We start from the raw sequence: 22,210 nt of genomic DNA, 5'->3' as shown, positions 1-22,210 counted from the left end.
CCACCTCAGTAAAGTATGGGGTTATTTTCTCCACCCATATAGGTAGGTAGGGATGGAGTTCAAATGAGGTTTTTATGACTACCCTAATGGGAAACATTTCACCCTTGAGTGGTTAGTTCGATGATCTTTAAAATTCTTCCACACTATGCTATGATTTTTCTGTGCACATTGTTTTGGGAACACATACCTGATAGAAAGTGAGGTGCTATAGTATACACAGGCTCTCTAGGAACCCAAATCAGCTTTGCTGCTTATGGTGCTTTCTATAGAACGAATGATGTCTCATCAGCATTACCCATCGTTATACCAAATCATTGGCATTCCGTGACCTTCTAGGACATGAAATTACCCAGGAGACACTTGGGCAATGAAGCCTATCTTAGCAGATGGCCATTTCCTGCTTGGTTCAATAGTGCTAACGTGTCCATAATCAGGAGTTAGTCTGTACTGCACAATACCCTTTGTACCACTTTGAAGCTTATCTTTGTAATACCTTTAGTTGAAATAGCATGGACAAGGAAGACTTCTGTAAGAAATGATGGTTCCTGGTTAATTGAGGAACCGTTTGAAAATTTCTTTTAGACGATGGTATGTTTAACTTCTGAACTACTAAGCTATATTTTCAGAGAGGTCTTATCCGTGGCAATTTGAAAACAAATAGTTGCTAGAGAGACTGATTTTCCCTCTTCCCACAATGGTAAGGTCAGTTTTATCAGTAATGATCGTCATTCATTTGTCCATTTACTAAACCATTAAGTGAGCTCTTCATTCTCTCAAATGCTTAAAACACTCATTGCCCAGCTGCTGAAATTTATTATTACCTAACTTGTAAGCATCCCTTACTTACAAAATCCTTGATCCTAAGAGCAGTCTTTCCTACTCACCTCCTGCTAATTATTTTCCCTGGCTCATGTCTCTTTTTCCTCCACCGTTACTTCCAAACGGCCCTGTTGTGGAAGACGCTCTTGTTTGCCCACTGAACAGGCAATCTCCCTCAACTTCCTTGTTAACAGAATCTTCAGGGATCATATGGACATATGGTTCTGGAGAAGCTGATGACTTCTTCAATCCCAGAACATGATGATTCGTTCTCAAAATGTGATTCTCAGACCCCTAGATATGTGTGAGAGTTTCTCAGAGGTTCTCCTAGGTCAGAACTATTTTCATAATAATAGTAAGACATTATTTGCGCTTTTCTCTCTGTTGACATTTGCACTGATAATGCAAAAGCAGTGGTGGGTAAAATGGCTAGTATCTTGGCACAAATCAGATAAGTGGCACCAGATTGTACTAATAGCCCTCACATTCTTCACTGCTATGACCTCACAGTAAAAGATAAAAGTTGGGTGGGTGGGGGGGGGGCACCTGGGTAACTCAGTCGGTTAAGCGTCCAACTTTGGCTCAGGTCATGATCTCACCATTTGTGAGTTCGAGCTCTGCATCAGGCTCTCTTTGTCAGCATGGAGCCCACTTTAGATCCTCTGTTGCCCTTTCTCTCTGCCCATCCCTTGCTTGTGTGCGCTCTCTCTCTCTCTCTCTCTCTCTCTCTCAAAAATAAATAAATGTTTAAAAAAAAAAGATAAAAATTTTGGAAAAGTTTGAGAAGGATTGATATGAATCTCCTTTGAATGTTTGGTAGAAGTCACCATTGAAGCTATATGATCCTGAACTTTTATTCATCTGGAGGTTTTTGATCATTGATTTAATCTCCTTAGTAGTAATTAGTTTGTACTTTTTACTTCATCGTGGTTGAGTCTTGATAGGTTGTATGTTTCTAGGAATTTAGGTCATCCAATTTGTTGGCATATAATTACTCTTAGTAATGTCTTATGACCTTTTGTATTTCTGTGATGTCAGTTGTAACATGTCCTCTTGCATTTCTGATTTTATCTGAGTTCTTTCTCTACCACGCCCCCCCCCCCATGAGTCTAGCTAAAGTCTTGTCAGTTTTGCTTATCTTTTCAAAGAACCACCTCTTCATTTCATAGGTCCTCTTTACTGTCTTTTGAGTCTTTATTTCATTTATTTCTGCTCTAATCTTTGTTATATCCTCCCTTCAACTAACTTTGAACTTCATTTGTTCTTCTTTTTCTAATTCCTTCTACTTTCTAGTTTCTAGTCGTTGTAAGACTTTTATTTCTTGGGGTGCCTGGCTGGCTCAGCTGGAAGAGTATGCAACTTTAAAAAAAAAAATTTTTTTTTTTATGTTTATTTTTAAGAGACAGGGCATGAGTGGGGTAGGGGCAGAGAGAGAAGGAGACACAGAATCTGAAGCAGGCTCCAGGCTCTAAGCTGTCGGTTCACCTCGAACTCCTGGGGCTTGAACTCACTAACCGAACCGCAAGATCATGACCTGACCCGAAGTCGGAAGCTTAACCGACTGAGCCACCCAGTGCTCTGTCTCTGAAAGTTGAATAAATGTTTAAAAAAAAGTCTGTTTTATCTGGTATAAATATAGCCACTCCAGCTTTCTTTTGGTTTCCATTTGCATAGTGTTTCTTTTTTCAACCCTTCACTTTAAATCTCTGTGTGTTCTTACATCTAAAGTGAATATCCTTATAGGTAGCATATAGATGGGTCTTGTTTTTTCATCCATTCAGCTGCTCTGTTTCCTCCTTTTTTTTTTTTCTTTTTAATGTTTGTTTGCTTTTGAGAGGGAGAGAACAAGCAGTGAATGGAGCAGAGAGAGAGGGAGGCAGAATCTGAAGCAGGCTCCAGGCTCTGAGCTGTCAGCACAGAGCCCCATGTGGGGCTTGAACTCACAAACCACGAGATCATGACCTGAGCCATCAGACACTCAGCCAACTAAGCCACCCAGGTGCCCCAGCTGCTCTGTTTCTCTTGACTGGAAAGTTTAGTCTCCTTACATTTAAAGTAATTATTGATACTTTATAAGTAATACCATTGTATGTCAACTATACTTCAATTAAAAAAATAAATAGGGGCGCCTGTGTGGCTCAGTTGGTTAAGCATCCAACTCTTGATTTTGACTCAGGTCATGATCTCACGGTTGATGAGATCGAGCTCCGAGTCAGGCTTTATGCTAACAGTGTAGGGTCTTCTTGGAATTCTCTCTCTCCCTCTCTCTCTGCCCCTCCCCAGCTCATGTATAATAAATAAAAAAACATTTTAAATTGAATGAATGAATGAATGAATGAATGAATATAATTTAAAATACAGTAATTATTGATAGATACATATTGCCGTTTTGTTAATTGTTTTGTGGCTCTAACTGTAGTTCCTCTCTATTCGTTTCTGTTGCTCTTTCCTTTGTCGTTTGATGACTTTCTTTAGTAGTGTGCTTATATTGCTTTCTCTTTCTCTTTTGTATGCTTACTACAGGTTTTGTTTAGAGGCTACCATGAGTTCTACATACAACAACCTATATCTATAACAGCCTATTATAGTTGATAACAACTTAAGTTTGATTCCATTCTAATGCTTAATATTTTTATTTTCCTCTTACCCAGGTTTTGTTATTGATGTCATATTTTACATCTTTTTATCTTGTGTATCCCTACTAATTATTGTGTATCCCTACTAATTATTATTACTAATTATTGTAACCATAGTTACTTTTCCTACTTTCATTATTTAGCCTTAACACTAGCTTTATATATGATTAATCCACTACTTTAACTATATATAGAAGAGGAGGGAACTCTTTCAAACTCATTTTATGAGGCCAGCATTACCTTGACACCAAAATAGACAAGGATGCTCCAAGAAAAGAAAATTATGAGCCATTATCCTTGATGAACACACGTACAAAAATTAGCAACAAAATATTAGCAAACCGGGGTACCTGGGTGGCTCAGTCGGTTGAGCGTCCTACTTCAGCTCAGGTCAATATCTCACATTCCATGAGTTCTAGTCCCACATTGGGCTCTGTGCTAACAGCTCAGAGCCTGGAGCCTCCTTCAGATTCTGTGTCTCTTTCTCTGTCTGCCCCTACCCCCTCACTTTCTGTCTCCATCTCTCTCTCTCTCTCTCTCTTTCAAAAATAAGTAAACATTTTTTTTAAAATGTTTAAATATTAAAAAACCAAATTCAGTTCAAAAGTATCATATACCATATCAAGTGGGATTTATTCCAGGAATGCAAAGACATTTCAGCATCTGCAAATCAGTCAGTGTTACACAACACATTAACAAAAAGAAGGGTAAAAATTATATGATCATCTCAGTAGATGCAGAAAAAGCATTTGACAAAATTCAATATCCACTCATGACAAAAACTCTCAACAAAGTGTGTGTAGGGGGAACATACCTCAACATAATAAATGTATGCCAAGCTCAGAGCTAACATCTTACTCAGTGGTGAAAAGCTTTCAGCTTTTCCCTTAAGATCAGGAACAAGACAAGGATGCCCACTCTTGCCTCTTTATTCAACATGGTATAGGATACCCTAGCCAGAGCAATTATGTAAAAAAAAAAAATAAATAAAAGACATACAAATTGGAAAGGAGGAAGTAAAACTGTCTCTATTTACAAATGACATGATATCTATAGAAGACCCCAAAGACTCCATTAAAAAAACTGTTGGAGGGGCGCCTGGGTGGCCAGTCAGTTGAGCGTCCAACTTCAGCTCAGGTCATGATCTCACTGTCCGTGAGTTCGAACCCCACATCAGGCTCTGTGCTGACAGCTCAGAGCCTGGAGCCTATTTCAGATTCTGTGTCTCCCTCTCTCTCTGCCCCTCCCCATTCATGCTTGCTCACTCGCTCGCTCTCTCTGTCAAAAATAAATAAACATTAAAAAAAAATTTTTTTTCAACTATTGGAACTAATAAATGAATTCACTGAAGTTGCAGGATACAAAATCAGTACAAAAACCTAGTGCATTTCTATACACTAATAACAAAATATCAGAAAGAAATTTAAGAAAATTCCATTTACAGTTGGATCAAAAAGAATGAATTAGGGCTAAATTTAACAAAGGAGACGAGAGACTTGTATATTGAAAACCACAAGACGTTAATGAAAGAAATTAAAGACAACATAAATGGAAAGGTATTTCATGTTCATAGATTGGAAGAATCAGGATCATTAAAGTATCCATACTACCCAGTGCAGTCTACAGATTCAGTGCAGTCACTGTCAAAATTCCAATGGCATTTTTTACAGAATTAGAATAATAAAATTTGTATGGAACCACAAAAGACCCCAAACAGCCAGAACGATCTTGAGAAATAAGAACAAAGCTAGAGGCATCCTGCTGATTTTTTTTTTTAATTTTTTAATGTTTATTTTTATTTTTGAGAGAGAGAGAGAGAAGGAGACAGAGAGAGAGAGATGGTGTGAGCAGGGGAGGAGCAGAGAGAGAGGGAGACACAGAATATGAAGCCAACTCCAAGCTGTCAGCAAAGAGCCCAGTGCGGAGCTTGAACTCACCAACCATCAGATCATGACCTGAGCCAAAGTCAGATGCTTAACTGACCAAGCCACTCAGGTGCCCCTCATTCTCCCTGATTTTAAATTCTATTACAGAGCTACAGTAATTAAAACAGAATGGTATTGGCATAGAAACATTAGATCAGTGGAACAGAATAGAGAGCTCAGAAATAAACCCAAGCATATACAGGCAATTAATATATGACAAAGGAGCCAAGAATATGCAGTAGAGAAAGGACAGTCTCTTCATTAAACAGTATCGGGAAAACTGGACAGCCACGTGTAAAGGAATGAAACTTGACCACCATCTTACAACATACATAAAAATTAACCCCAAATGGATTAAAGACTTGAATGTAAAACCTGAAGCCATAAAACTCCTAGATGATAACATACATGGTAAGCTCCTTGACATAGTCTTGGCAACGATTTTTTTAATCTGACACCAGAAGCAAAAGCAACAAAAAGAAAAATAAACAAATGGGACTACATCAAAACATAAAGCTTCTGCACGCACAGCAAAGGAAACCATCAACAAAATGAAAGACAATCTGCCGAATGGGAGAAAATATTTGCAAAGCATATATATCTGATAGGGGGTTTATACCCAAAATATATGAAGAACTCCTGCCACTCAACAGAAAAAAAAAAAAAAGTTGAAAAACTAGGCAAAAGATCTGAATAGACATTTTCCCAAAGACGTACAAAAGGGCAAAGGTATATAAAAAGATGTTCAACATCATTAATCATCAGGGAAATACAAACCAAAGCCACAATGAGATATTACTTCACACCTATTAAAATAGCTATTACCAAAACAACAAGGAATAACAAATACTGGTTAGAAAGTGGGAAAAAGTTCACTGCTGATGGGAAAGAAGTAAATTGGTGGAGCCACTATGCAAAACAGTATGGAGGTTTCTCAAAAAAATAAAAATAGAACTACTACGTGATCCAGCGATTTCACTTCTAAGTATCTGAAGAAAACAAAATCACTAAAAGATGTATGTACCCCCATGTTTATTGCAACATTTTTTACAGTGGTCAAGATATGGAAACAATGTAAGAGTCCATCAGTGGAGGAATGGATAAAGAAGACATGGGGTATATACAATGGGATGTTACTCAGCCACAAAAAGTAATTAAATCTTGCTATTTTCATGGGTCAACTATACTTAAACAAAAAAATCAGCCATTAAAAAACAGTGGGGGGAAATCTTGTCATTTGTGACAACATGAATGGGACCTTCAGAGCATGGTGCTAAATGAAATTTGAAAGAGAGAGACAGCATGAGCAAGGGAGGGGCAGAGAGATGGAGAGGGGATCTCAGTGTGTCAGACAGAGCCCAACATGGGGCTCAATCTAACAAACAGTGAGATTATGACCAGAGCCAAAATTGAGAGTCGGACACTTGATGTCCGACTGACTGACATCTGACTGAGCCACCCAGGCCCCCACTAGGCATCCAACTCTTGATTTCAGCTCAGGTCATGATCTCACAGTTTGTGAGATCAAGCCCCGTATTAGCCTTTGCACTGACAAGAGTGGAGCCTCCTTGGGATTCTCTCTCTCCTTTTCTGTCTGCCCCTCACCTGCTTGCACACCTGCTGTCTCTCTTTCTCTCAAACATACACAAACGTTAAAAAAAACGCTTTATATGTATTGTATATTAACTGTATCTCGCCATTTGAGTACATGTCCTTTTGGGGTTTTTTTGTTGTTATTTTTTTAGTGTTTATTTTTGAAGGAGAGAGAGACAGAGTGCAAGCATGGGAGGGGCAGAGAGAGAGGGAGACACAGAATCCCAGACAAGCTATAGGCTCTGAGCTGTCATCACAGAGCCTTACGTGGGGCTTGAATCCATGAGCCATGAGATCATGACCTGAGCCGAAGTCGGACACTCAACAGATGGACTCAACACCCACCAAAGTGCCCATGTCCTTTTGTATTCTATGTGACAAAATGGAAAGTACATGTAAAGCAATTGCAACTGAGTTGCAAGCTGACCTAGCCTGTTTTTGTGTGTGTGTGTGTGTGTGTGGAATGTCGTTTTTACCTGAAAGAACAACTGACAGTACAGGTATTCAGAGTTGGGTATTTAGCAGACATTTTCTTAAAAATAAATGAAATAAGCCTGTTGACTCCAAGGAAGACAATTGACACTCTTTGTTATTAATGATAAAATATGAGCTTTCCAGCAAACATTATAATTTTGCAAAATTTGTATCTGCCCCCCATCCGTTTGACAGCCTGCCAATACTTAAAAGGTTTTCTGATGAGCTCAGAGGCAGTATCAACAAATATGACTTCTTTATATTAATAGAATGTGTCAGTGTTTGAAAGAGCTGTATAACTCATTGAACCAATATTTTCCAAATGACTAATATATGATGTTAAAAATCATGCATGGGTAAGAGAAGCATTCAAAGTACTAGACAGACCAGTGGATTGTAATGTAACAGAGTACAAAAGGTTCAACGATATAGTTTCAGATTCCACATTGCCACTAACCTTTAAGAACTATCATTTGTTCAGTTTTGGTGTCATATCAAAGAACAGCCACAATGATCTGAAAAGGATACATATATGAAATCTTCTTGAGGCCAGTTTTCTTTATGTAGTTCAACACATTTTATCAGCAGATTTAATGCAAAAACAGGCATGAGAATCTAGCTGTCTTAAACCAGCCATTGAAGAGATTTGCAAAATGTAAATCAACGCCACTGCTCTTTCTATCCCTTTCTTTTGAAAAATTACAGCTATTTTTATTTAAAATGTTATATATATTCGTACATCTATCAATAAATATATTCCATATCAGAGTTCTTTGGGATCTGCAATTTTTTGTTAATCTTTTTGTTTTGAGATAATTAATAGTTGTAATAAATAATGCAGAGAGATCTCATGTAGCCTTTACCTAGTTTCCCCCAATGGTAACACCTTGCAGAGCTATTGTACAATATCACAACAGGAATATTGACATAATGCAGTCTCCCTATCTTGTTAAGATTTCCCCATTTTACATGTGTTCACTTGTATATTTTTCTGTGTGTGTGTGTATTAAGTTCCATACGATTTTATTATGTGTAAGCTTGGGTATTTACCACACAAAATACAGAACATCTCCATCACTATAAGAATCCTTTGTGTTGTCCTTCCTAGCCATACTCAACTCTCTTCTACATGCCACCAACCCTTCCTTCTGGCCACTACTAATCTGTTCTTATGTGTCACTTTTGTCATTTTGAAATCATTAGTTGTTTAAAATAAGTTAATTAGTACATGTTAAATCTTTCACTTTTTAAAAAAAAAATTTAATGTTTATTTTTGAGAGAGAGAGGCAGTGTAAGACAGGGAGGGGCAGAGAGAGGGAGACACAGAATCCGAAGCAGGCTCCAGGCTCTGAGCTGTCAGCACAGAGCCTGACGCGGGGCTCAAACTCATGGACTGTGAGATCATGACCTGAGCCGAAGTCAGACGCTTAACCACCTGAGCCACCCAGGCGCCCTGTTCACTTTTAATTTCTAATACAGTATATATCAATTGATAAAGCCTACATAAATAAAAGCTCTGTAAGGTTCTCAGTTTTTAAGACTTTAAAGGTTTCCCAAGACCAAAATGTTTAAGAACAGCTGGCTTGAAGCAGGAAGAATCATTCTCATTTCTCCTTCCCAAGCTACTACAGAACAAGATATGGTTTGTGATGTCTCAATTTAGAATTCTCGTGTTTTCTCCTAGGACTGTCAATATGAATGATGATTAGGTTCTTTAGTACAGTTTGCCCCATCCATGAAACAGGTTAAATTGAGATTTTTCTGCTGACATCTGTGATTCTGAATGATTCAGAAAAAGGCTTTAGCTTCTGTTGTATTCACCTTATTTGGTCTGTGGGTTATTTTTTGTTTGTTTATTTGCTCATTTGCTTTTCTATCCTATGGGAGTAAGAGAATGGAGTAGAGATGACAAGCTCCAGCCCTGACTTTTTAGGAAATGAGTATGTGAAAGGAGGTAAGAATTGTGTTCAGGAGAGGAAGTAGTTGCAGCCAAAGAATGAATTTTTCTCATTCTTTATTCTTGAAAAGCTAATTCTCATGCTTCCCTTGGAACAGTACAGGAATGGGAGGGATCATCAACCTTCTGTAGAAAAAAAAAGTCATTTCAGAGCTAGTACTTAGGTGGCTATCATCACTCATCAGCTGCAAAGTTAATAGCTTTGCTGAAGGAAAATGTGGTGAATTTCAAGCAGGCAGGAGATTGTAGAGTGAGAAGACTTAGAAGAGCAGAATAGATGCTTCTTTCAGCAAAAGCCTTTGCCACAGGAATGGGACACTACCATGTGATCTGTGTTATGCATTGACTTCATTTATGAGATTTTTTTTCTTTGTTACATTTCCAGCATAATATATCCATTCCCACACACAGAATTTAGACAGGATTGAATATTAGGATCATTTGATCTGCTCTTCCCTCTTTATCGGAAGAAATCTTTTGGGTTTGAGCCTGAGACTATTGAGATGGTTGCAGGAGAGCTCCCTGTGGCTAGTCTTAGAGTCTTCAAATTATATGTTCACTTGCACTTGCATTTTCTACTACAAACTCCAACAGTCTCCACTGCTGACCTTGACCAGGTGCTGATTGGTTAAAATTGAGTGCTAAAGTAAGTCTTCTGTGAATAACAGAATACCTACCTTAAGAATTGTTTGATGTCTGGTTACGGTGCCAGCTACTGTGTCTTTCTTTTTCTCTTTTTTCCTCCTTGCCTTCTGCTACAAGATGTCTTAGAAATTAGGGACGCCTGGGTGGCTCAGTTGGTTGAGCGTCTGACTTCAGCTCAGGTCACGATCTCGCGGTCCGTGAGTTCGAGCCCCACGTCGCGCTCTGGGCTGATGGCTCAGAGCCTGGATCCTGCTTCCATTCTGTGTCTCCCCCTCTCTCTGCCCCTCCCCCGTTCATGCTCTGTCTCTCTCTGTCTCAAAAATAAATAAAACGTTAAAAAAATATATTTAAAAGAAATAAAAAAAATTAACCAGAGTTACAAACAAATTCTTTTTCAAGGCAAGCTTATGTGGAATTTAGGAGTTCAGCAGACCCGCAGCCTCTTCTTTTCTTTTCCTTTCTTTTTCTTTCCCTTTCTTTCTTTCTCTTTCTTTCTTTCTTTCTTTCTTTCTTTTTTAACGTTTATTTATTTTTGAGACAGAGAGAGACAGAGCATGAATGGGGGAGGGTCAGAGAGAGAGGGAGACACAGAATCAGAAACAGGCTTCAGGCTCTGAGCTGTCAGCACAGAGCCCGACGCGGGGCTCGAACTCACGGACCGTGAGATCATGACCTGAGCCAAAGTCGGATGCTTAACCGACTGAGCCACCCAGGCTCCCCTCTTTCTTTCTTTCTTTCTTTCTTTCTTTCTTTCTTTCTTTCTTTCTTTCTTCCTTCCTTCCTTCCTTCCTTCCTTCCTTCCTTCCAAGAGGCAGGTTCAAAGAGTGTTGGAAAAGGAAGTGATTTCCTCCTTCACTAACACTTAAATGTTGTATTGTGTCGTGATTTACATGGAATATTCTATTGCATTGTGTCAAGAGCTTTGTGAAAAGGGAGAATTCAGTTGCTCTGTGGTTTCTTTTTTTTTTTTTTAATTTTTTTTTTAACGTTTATTTATTTTTGAGACAGAGAGAGACAGAGCATGAACAGGGGAGGGGCAGAGAGAGAGGGAGACACAGAATCTGAAACAGGCTCCAGGCTCTGAGCGGTCAGCACAGAGCCCGATGTGGGGCTCGAACTCACGGACCGTGAGATCATGACCTGAGCCGAAGTCGGATGCTTAACCGACCAAGCCACCCAGGTGCCCCAGTTGCTCTGTGGTTTCGACCCATCGGGCTCTTGAAAATAAGCAATTACTGAACTTTCAGGATAAGCAAAGATAAACCTTAATTATTTTTTAAAAAATACATTAAATTTATTTTATCTCAATCTCAGTCAACAGGAGGCAGTTCAAATAACTGAGGATTTTTTTCTTTGTATTTTAATTTGAGAAACAACATAATAAATTCATAAATAGGATTTTAAATAAATACCTGTTCTTTTTAATAACCCACAGTAAAAATTTTGTGAGCAGATCAAATATTATTAGAGGCAGTACTTACATGTTTATTTATGAATCAGGAACCTATATTACTATTAGCATTGCTGATGCTGAGTCACTGTAAAATCTTGAAAGACCTTTGGAATTATCAAGGAAAAAGAGCATGTTATTAATACAAAATCTGGTATATTTGATGGCAGGGGCACCTGGGTGGCTTGGTCAGTTAGGCGTCCAACTGTTGATTTTGGCTCGGGTCATGATCTCACAGTTTCATAAGTTTGAGCCCTGCAATTGGGCTCTTGCTGACAAAGTGGAGCCTGCTTGGGATTCTCCCTCTCTCTGCCCTTTCCCCCACGCACTCTTTCTCAAAATAAATAAATAAACTTAAAAAAATATTTGATTCTACATAATCTTATCCGATCATTCTGAATAAATCTGAACACTTATCTAGCCATTATCTCCAATTATCTTTCATTCTTGGATAAAGCAATTTTCTTAGAGTTACTGCAGTTATTGGTAGACTTCCTTTCTGCCTTTTGACTCTGAATGTGAAGATACCAGACTCCTGAGAAGTAGAGAGGGAAGAATCTGTCCCAAGTATTTCTTCGCTGCATTTCCTACCCCCAAAATTATATTGCAGCCTTGAAATTTTTCTGCCATCAGTGCCTCTCTTGTGTGGGTGGCAGCTGAAGGCAGTGTATAATTACTTCTTGTGGGGAGATTAATGGCTCTGGCCTTTCTTTATTCTCTCCAGTCCTCATTTCTGTGTCACCTGCCTATCAGCACTTAGATCTCTAATAGGTGCTATTAAGACTAATATCTAAAGGTGAATTGAAAAGAAGTATCATTAAAAGGTAAAGGACATGAACTGTTGGGAAACTTCAGATATCTCCAACTTCAAATCCTCTCTTTTCAAGTTTTAATTTTGTCTTGTTTATGTCCCCATTCATTGAGTCCGGGAGCCAGGTTGGCACTCCTTAGCATTTCAGAGACTAAGAATTGGCCCAGCTTTTATTGTTGTTGTAGCTATTAAGGTATTTAATGACTTTAACTTTTTATATTCCTGTTACTTAATTTTCTCTCCTGTCCCCAGTCTCCTGACAATTCCTGCTCTTGTATCCTAGGAATATGGGAGAGGTGGCAAAAAAGTCCTTTTCTGATTTATCCTCTCCTGGAGAGTGGTAAATGAAACTGTGTTTGTTCCAGTGAATAGTAGAATGTGAAATCCCATAAAGCCACCTCAGTTATTAGATGAATATCACAGAGGTGCTTATTATACAGTATGGCTTAATGTAGATTATAGATGTGACCAAATGGTAATTAGTAGAGCTGGAGCTGTAATTAAACATTATTGTGTTGCTCTGTGATTTCTCCTCAGATTTCTGTTGCAAAGTAGGAAACTGAATAGTTCCAAACCCATAGGTGGATTTCTTCACTTCTCTCCACCCCCAGATTTCTTTTAATTAATTAACTGACTAAATAAATCATCCTCACACAAACAGAGCTCCTGAATTCTACTTAGTATCTCTGAGCATTAAGAGCAGTTTGTTGCATATACATGTCAGTTGGCTCTTTGTATATTAGTTCTATTTTTCTAATCAGTTCAGCTAAGTTCCTTCTCTCCACATATTCTGTAGCAGGGTTTAATTTGGCAAACTGAATGCAACAGGGGTGTCTCCTAGTTACCCATCTTAGATCTTGTTTTCTGGATCTGTCAGTATAGAACTGGAGGCTTGGCTTCATGTACAGTGTTAGTAGCTTCTTTTCTTCCTGGTCTCCCATGAGCACTGAATAACCTAGCAGGAAATGAAACCACTTGTAGAAAACAGCTGTCCTTGATAGCTGAGAGAGAGCAAGAGAGAGAGAGGGGGAGAGAGAGAGAGAGAGAGAGAGAGACAGACTGACTGACTCCCTGGGGACTTACCTCCTTCTGTGCTTGGAATTGCTGCCTTAGCAATGGAACAGGTTAGTAACAGGATATGGTCACATGAGGGAATGAGAAAGTTCAGAGAAATGACCTAAAAGATCTAGGCCAACCTCTGTGTCCAAGAAAGAGGACCTTGCAGGAATTTCTCTTGCTAGTAGAAGAATGGTATAGAAAAGAAAACAAACTTGGGGCTCCTGGGTGACTCCATCAGTTAAGCATCTAACTCTTGATCTCAGCCCAGGTCATGATTTCATGATTCACAGGATCAAGCCCTATGAGGAGAGAACAAACCCTAAGCAAAGGAAATGCACATACTGATTATGAAATTGTTTTTGTCTCAGTTTTCCCCAGAAGAAAAAAAATAGAAAAACAGAGGTGAGGCCAAGAGTAAAGATGATCTGTGTATACTCTGTCTCTAATTTTCCCTTTTTAGTAATTCTCAGGGGTAAAATCTCCAAGAAACTTTCTTTCCAAAGAGTTACTAGCTATCTTCTTGAAGCATTCCTGAAAGGGCTAGATATTAGAGCCAGATTCCAGCCATATACAGGAGTCATAGAGTTGAACTTACTTTTTCTGTGTTTTTACTTTCAAATCTGTGTATAGAAATTTTAAAGAGTCTTTTAGGAATCTACCACATCCCAGGAAGGTTGCCAAATAAAATGATCAGTGCCTGATTTTCAAGAGTGCAAAAAGAAGCAAAAAAGCCTTTTGGCATTGACCATAATGCAGAAAATTCATTATATGGGCTTCAACTTTCATTTTATGAAAAAGGTGGAGTTAGGGAAGTATAGGGGTGGGGGGTTCCTGCCAAGCAGACAAGGATAATGTTTTGGCAGCTTTTCAGGAACCAGAATTAATCAGAATCCGTGTTCTAGCATTCAGTGGACTCTTGACAGTGATGATTCACAAATAGCAATGACCTCTAAGCCAGGAAGTCAGAGCTAACTGCAGAGAGTAGATATAGTACCCAGATCTCAGCTTCTAGAGGGGTGTGTGTGTGTGTGTGTGTGTGTGTGTGTGTGTGTACGTACGTACACACACACGCACCTGTGTTAGAGAGGTGGGTTACAGGAATAGCAGTGGTCATTCAGTAAACTGTTTCAGAACCAGAGTTCTGTTGCAGACCTGTCCAGCAGCTTGGTTTGTGGGTACATATGTAACTCTCTGGATGTAGGTCTGTTGAAGGAGTACATTCAAACTGGACTTAAAAAAAAAAAGAAAGAAAAAATCTTTCACAAGAGGAAGAGGGTCCCAATCCTTGACTCTTATTTTCTAGGTTTGCTGACTGGTATCATACTTGATCTTCAGGGAAGATTAGTCAGTGTGTGAATTGAGTGCTTTTGCATATGCAGGACACTGTGTTCCGTTAGGATTTGGGCAGTGTAGATTCAGATACTTTGTCAGTCTGATAAATGCTAGGATTTAAAGAGTTAAAAGATTATTACCCTCCATATTACAACTTTGAACTCTGGATATGTTGAATTATTGGTTTCTAAGTAATTGTACTCTTGTGAGAGATTCTAGTTTTAAAAAAGTTTTTTAATGTTTATTTTTGGGAGATAGAGGCAGAGCGTGAGTGGGGGAGGGACAGAGAGAGAGGGACACACAGAATCTGAAACAGGCTCCAGGCTCTGAAGCTGTTAGCACAGAGCCCGACATGGGGCTCAAACTCAGGACTGAGATCATGACCCAGACCGAGGTCACATGCTTAACCAACTGAGCCACCCAAGCTCCCCGAGATTCTAGTTTTAGAGGTAGATGCTGGTCCTTGTGCTCACCTATTTCTGTCTGTGCATGTGTGTGATCAGCTTCATCTACAGACTGCCATGAATAGGCTTCTGGGTCCTAACAGCACCTGCTATTTGTTACAGATAAATTTGATGTTACATTCTTGCTCCAAAATGCCATTCTTACTAACCAGTCGCTGTTGTAATCTCTAAGTGTTAGAAACCCCCATCAGGTTGCTCCTAGCCCTCTTATAACTTTTAAGTAGATGTCCTTCTAGCTAAAGATGAGTTGAAGTTCTAGTCTTCTTAAAGTGACATTCCTGGAATCTAGATATTTTTTTCCTTTTTTATCCCTACCTGTATTCTTGGATTTTATACATGATTAATGTATTATTTGTTGAATGATAGATTGGTGGGAAAGATAGTGGTGGCAGTAGAACATGCCTCAGAAACCTTTTTGTTGTCATCAATCTATGTGCTCTATTACTGTTGAAATCTGGACCTGGTTCTCTATCACTGGAGATTTTTAAATGAGACAAGATTTTTTTTTAATACAATTTATTGTCAAGTTGGCTAATATACAGTGTATACAATGTATTCTTGGTTTTGGGGGTAGATTCTCATGATTCATCACTTACATACAACACCCAATGCTCATCCCAACAAGTGCCCTCCTCGATGCCCATCACCCCTTTTCCCCTCTCCCCCGCTCTCCACCCCCATCAACCCTCAGTTTGTTTTCTATATTTAAGAGACTCTTATGGTTTGCCTCCCTCTCTGTTGTTTGAAACTATTTTTTCTGCTTTCCTTCCCCCACATTTTTTAATACACTTTTAGCCAAGCACCATTTGTGAGGAAGATCGTTAATAAGAAATAGAGCTTCTACCACAGGGTGCGCTCATATAAACCATTAGATTTGTACTGGTATCATGAGCTAGAACTTGAAAGGACAGACCAAAGTCTTATATTTAGAGCCTTCCACACTGGCAGGAAAGAATGTAGGACTAGATTAAATACAGAGAAGGTATTTCCTCTAAATGTTCTCTCTGCCACTCAGCTACTACTTCTCTTCCCCTACAGATGGAGTCCCCTGTCTCTACACCAGCAGTGCTGCCACTGCACCTTTTGGTACCAGTGGTCAATAACGACATCTCCTCCCCCTGTGAGCAGATCATGGTTCGTACCAGATCAGTTGGGGTCAACACATGTGATGTGGCTCTAGCTACAGAGCCTGAGTGCCTGGGCCCCTGTGAACCTGGAACAAGCGTCAACCTCGAGGGCATCGTGTGGCAGGAAACAGAAGATGGTAAGTGCTATGTGCGTCTTTTCCCATCTCTTCTCAACCTGCTTCTGCCAACAGGGGCTTATCGTTGTAAATAACACCAAGTATTTATTAGGAGTCTCAAGTGGCCATAGTTTGCTAGTGACACTTACCCAGGAGATCACAGCAAACTTCTCAGTAAAATTGCTCAGCTTCTGGAGATTGCCATTTTGTTTGTTTAAAGTTTATTTATTTATTTTGAGAGAGACAGTAGGAGCAGGAGAGGAGCAGAGAGGGAGCGGAAGAGAGAGAATCCTAAGCAGGCTCCACCAGTGCAGGGCTTGATGCTGCGAACCGTGAGGTCATGACCTGAGCTGAAATCAGGAGTGGAGGCTTAACCCACTGAGCCCAACACTGAGGTCTCCCAAGATTGCCAGTTTTTAAAATTAATTATCTCTCTTTTATGGGTATCCTCATTGTTGGCCCTGGCATTTAAGCAGTCATTTGTTAAGTGCTGGCCAGGTAATTCACACTGTGTCTCTACTCTCCATACTCCTCTTTATCATTTTATATGGGAGAATTTGAATGTAAATGAACTTTTGGGTCAGGCTTCAAGAGAAAAAAGTAATAAAAGGACAGCTGTGGGAGTCAAGGAAATGGAAAACAGTCACTCTTAAATTGACTTATTGTTGGCTCATTGAATATGCAACTCTTGCCTTTTTTAACACCTGGAGGTGCAGCCAGCTCCTTCCCACTGGTTGCCTCATTGCCCAGCCACCCACTTCACTTCATGCATCTGTCACTTAGTACAGATTTTATAGGCCTAGGCAACAGGGAAATGTTTACATGGTCTTGTTTTCAGGCATCCACTAAGCAGTTGGCTCACTGCAGGGTGCTTCTGCCTGAGGCTACCATCCAGACTTCTTGTATGTTCCATTTGCCCCTGAGAACAGAGTCTCTTCTATTTTAGAAGTTCATAAACCTGAAAACATAGTTGTGTGAAGGGACTTGACCAGGTATTTCTGATCCCTTGGTACCATCTGTGGCAATTTGATTTCAGCACATAGATTCTTTTTATAAAGATTCCAAGTTCTTGTCAAAGTATGTTTATACAGAGTATGTTTATAGAGGCTGGGCCTCAGAGTCCCATCAGGTCTCTGCATCAGTAACCAGACTTTGAAAGCATCCCCACTCTGAAGTTTAGAGGCCCAGAGGAGCACAGCTCATTATCTCTAATTATCATAAGCTATCTTGTCAGTTTGCCCATGGAAATTCAAGCATTTCATTCTGGTCATTCTAATTAAAGTCTGTTCCTCTGAATATTTTGTTGTGATTCAGTATTTATTTAAAGTCTGTCATGCAGTAGGTATTGATGTGACACAGGTTAAGAATTCTGTTTTTGGCTTTCTTGTTGATAACAATATAGTAAAGCTTCAGTTTTCAGAATAACATTGCTGATAGGTTTTATTGTGTGCCTGAGACCATAATGCCAAAAAAAAATTTTCTTTTCTCTTGTGTTAGAAACTGATGCAGAGACAGTGGAGAGAGGGGTTGACCCTAGAGGTTGACTCTGGATATGTGTATTCAGTAGACAGTCTGGAAATCACAAGTGGCTATCTCTAATTTTGAAAATGTCATTTGCCTTTGGCCAAAGGTCTGAATAGCCACAGAATCTGTTGGAATGACAAACATCCAGCCCACAGCTCTTTGACACCAACCAGCCTTCAGGGCCTCTTGCCTCAGTATATTGAAGATAGAAGACATCAATTTCCTGCCTATTTATTCTGTCCATCTTTATGATGGTGACTTTCCTCCAAGAGCAAGTTGCTTTTCATATATGTTAACCGATGAAAACTTTGTAAGAATGTGAGGCACTAACCCTTTCACTCTCCTGAGAATAATGGATACCTTTTTTTTTTTTTTTTAATGTTTATTTATTCTTGAGAGAGAGAGAGAGAGAGAGAGTATGAGCAGGGGCAGAGTGAGAGAGGGACACAGAATGTGAAGCAGGCTCCAGGCTCTGAGCTGTCAGCACAGAGCTCAATGTGGGGCTTGAACTCACGAGCCATGAGATCATGACCTGAGCCAAAGTCAGACACTCAACCAACTGAGCCACCCAGGCGCCCCCAATGGATACCTTTTTATCTGAGAGTCCCTGTTCTCCCTCCATGCCAAGGAGATAGTAGCACAGGTTTTTTGGGGGTTTTATTTGTTTTTTATTTTTTTATAATTTTTTAATTTTTTGTTTAATGTTTTTTTTTTTTGTTTTTTTTTTTTTAATTTTTTTTTTTCAACGTTTATTTATTTTTGGGACAGAGAGAGACAGAGCATGAACGGGGGAGGGGCAGAGAGAGAGGGAGACACAGAATTGGAAACAGGCTCCAGGCTCTGAGCCATCAGCCCAGAGCCCGACGCGGGGCTCGAACTCACGGACCGCGAGACCGTGACCTGGCTGAAGTCGGACGCTTAACCGACTGCGCCACCCAGGCGCCCCAATGTTTATTTGTTTTTGAGAGAGACAGAGACAGAATGCAAGCAGGGGAGGGACAGAGAGAGAGGGAGATATGGAATCTGAAGCAGGCTCCAGGCTCTGAGCTGTCAGCACAGACCCTGATGCTGGGCTCGAACTCATGAACTGCGAGATCATGACCTGAGCTGAAGTCAGATGTTTAACCGACTGAGCCACCCAGGCGCCCCTGTTTTTTTTTTAGTTGTTTGCTCTGACTCTCATGTTGTACCTGGCAGCTTATTACCAAGTTCCCCTGTTGTACATTTTGAATGCACCCTGCGTTTTATTTCACAGTAGTTATCACAGTTTGCAATTTTATAGAATGATATTTTTCTGTTAATGTCTGTCTCTTCCACTGTTTTAGAATTCTGTGAGCCCAGGGACTCTGTTTTGCTCACCATTGAATATCTAATACTTAATACTTGGTAGCTATAGTAGGCCCTCAAAAATATTTGAGTGAATGAATGTTACATCTAGTTGTCATTTGTAGATCTTTGTTAATATTATAGATACTGTAATATTGTTTGAACTGAGAAATCATATCAAATACTTTACAAAATTCTAGACCTCTGAAACTCAGAATAAGTACTATTTTCACCAGGTTTGAGATCACTCATTTATTTATATCTATAAGATTTTTAATTCTCCTACTTTTAATACCATATTTTCTCTCATTTCCTATATTGTGTTCCAGGGCTTAGTACCTCTCCTCTTTTTTTTTTTTTTTTTTTTTCATTCATCGCAAGGGAAAGGGAACTTGTCTGCAATTATAGATTTTCTCCTCTGCTTTCTGCCTCTCCCAAAGGGCCTTCACCTGAACTGTCAGTTGGCAAAGGTCTGAACTGGGATCAGAGTTGGTTTACATTCCTTTTCATCTTCAGGTAACAGAGATTTCCTGCAAAGATCTTTCTCTGCAGATCTATAAGATCTAGTATACTGAGTCAGTCTTCAAGTTAATAATAAGATCTATGTACAGATACTTTTAAAAAAAATCCTTCAGCCTCCTAGGCTTTTTGTCTGCTACCCGACTCTTTGTGCTTGTGTCTGTCTCTTTGCCCAGCAAACTACTATCTTCAAATGGAAAAACCCTTAGAGCTTAGAAAGAAGCTGTGAATGCTTGGCCTCTGAGGGAAATGGAGGATCATGAGGTCCCTGTAGAACTGAGCCACCTTGCTGAGAACAGGTGTAGGGGTCATGGCCTCAATTCTTCCTGGTTTCTTTGCCTACCTGTCGTGCAGTGTTGCTTCCTTCTTCACTCTCAGTGCAAACCTTGCCTTGGAGACATTTTTAAATTCTTGCAGATTGCATCTCTTTTTAGGCTGTCCACAATACAGCCAGCACTGCAAAGATCCTCCTTGACTAGGCTCAACCTTAGTACTGTTAAGACCCAAGTATAACTTGGAATGTTTTCCTTGGCTTTTTTTGAGACTTAGCATTTATACAGAGGTCTGATTCCACCTGATTTCACTTTGTCCCACCCCACTTCAAATTGAAATAATAGGTCCCAAGTCCATTCCTAGTTCACAAGGCTTACTTTAATACAAGGCCCCAGAAACAGTGTATAAGAAGTCTTAAGGCAAACCATATACTTTTGCTGAGGCAAAATTGCTTCCTGGCTTGGCTGGTGCTTTTAAGGAAGACAGGCTGGGGTGTGTGGGTGGCTCAGTCAGTTAAAGTGACTAACTCTTGATTTTGGCTCAGGTCATGATCTCATGGTTCATGAGTTCAAGCCTTGTATCAGGCTCTGCTGTCAGTACAGAGCCCACTTTGGATTCTCTCTCTCTCTCTCTCTCTCAAAAATAAAAAAAATAAACATAAAAAAAGAGGGGCACCTGGGTGGCTCAGTTGGTTAAATGCCTGACTTCAGCTCAGGTCATGATCTCGCTATCCATGAGTTCGAGCCCCATGTTGGGCTCACCGCTGTCATCACAGAGTCCACTTTGGATCCTCTGTCCCCCTCTCTCTCTGCCCTTCTCCCACTTACACTCAGTCTCAAAAATAAATAAACATTAAAAAAAAAAAGAATTTTAGGAGATGCTAGGGGTACCTGGGTGTCTCAGTTAAGTGTCCCAACTCTTGATTTCAGCTCAGGTTATGATCTCATGGTTGTGAGATCTAGCCCCATGTCGGGCTCAGTGATGAGTGCAAAGCCTGCTTGGGATATTCTCCCTCTCTCTCTCTCTCTCTCTCCCTCCCTCCCTCCCTCCCCCTTCCCTCCTCCCCCACTCATTCTGTCTCCCTCCCTCTCTCTCTCTCTTTGTCAATAAATAAATAAACTTAAAAAAAAATTCCAGGAGATGCTGTAAGTTTTCCTTCTTTTTTTAAAAAGAATTTTTTTTTTAACGTTTATTTATTTTTGAGACAGAGAGAGACAGAGCATGCACGGGGGAGGGTCACAGAGAGAGGGAGACATAGAATCTGAAACAGGCTCCAGGCTCTGAGCAGTCAGCACAGAGCCCGACACGGGGCTTGAACCCACGGACCGTGAGATCATGACCTGAGCCGAAGTCGGACGCTTAACCGACCGAGCCACCCAGGCGCCCCTATAAGTTTTCCTTCTTAAGCAGCCACACTAAGTGTAGCATTACTTTGGCAAATGTGCTTCCTGGAAGAATTTGTAATATAGCAAAAAGAGCACTTGGTGTGAAAACCAGGTGAGCTGTATACATCTGCTGTTATGATTGTGACCTTGGGCAAGTTCCTTAACTTCTTTGGTCCTTAGTTCCCTCATCTCTTAAGTAAAGTTGAATTAGGTCACCAATAAGGACCTTCCATCTTTTAAGTGTAAGAATCTGTGTTAAACCTTGGAATCAGTATGGATCCATCCATACTAGTTCATCTTAAAAATGAACAGTCATGAGAATGAAAACTAAAAAATTTTAATACCAATGATGAAATTTCATTATACACTTGTTTAATAGATTTGTTTTCTAAAAAAACAACAAACAAGCAAACAAAAAAACCCGACTCTCCTTGCCACTCCCCAATTCAAGAAATCTCCACTCTCATTTTTCAACTCCTGATCCTACAAAACCCGGCTGCTTTTGAGGCAAGTATATGCTAGCTGACATAAGCTGAGCTCACAGTACTGTTTAGCAATCCCTTCATCTCCCTATTATATTCACACTTCCCAATACTTGCCTCATTCTCAAGATTCATTAGCCCAATTCCTTCTGTCTTCATGCTCTTAAGCAGGAGCCTCTTAATGCTCCTCAGTGTGAAGCCTACTTGGGATTATCTCTCTCTCGCCTCCTCTGCCCCTCTCCCCTTGTTCACTCTCTTGAAAATAAAAAAAAACATAAATAAGAATAAGTTTT

The 22,210-nt window shown here is 39.9% G+C and overlaps 1 protein-coding gene across 2 annotated transcripts in view; it reads left to right on the top strand.

Moving 5' to 3' along the window:
- ZNF609 (zinc finger protein 609) overlaps positions 1–22,210 on the top strand; it is a 210,976-nt gene that overhangs the window by 135,736 nt on the left and 53,030 nt on the right. For both annotated transcript variants that reach the window (XM_047862936.1, XM_047862937.1), the window contains one exon: positions 16,204–16,429. In XM_047862936.1, coding sequence (XP_047718892.1) covers positions 16,204–16,429 — 226 coding nt within the window. The remainder of the gene's footprint in view (positions 1–16,203; positions 16,430–22,210) is intronic.

The sequence above is a fragment of the Prionailurus viverrinus genome, chromosome B3, assembly GCF_022837055.1.
Source record: "Prionailurus viverrinus isolate Anna chromosome B3, UM_Priviv_1.0, whole genome shotgun sequence".
Lineage (NCBI taxonomy): Eukaryota > Metazoa > Chordata > Mammalia > Carnivora > Felidae > Prionailurus > Prionailurus viverrinus.
Note: the sequence above shows the minus strand (reverse complement) of the source record. Positions and strands in the feature narration are given on the sequence as shown.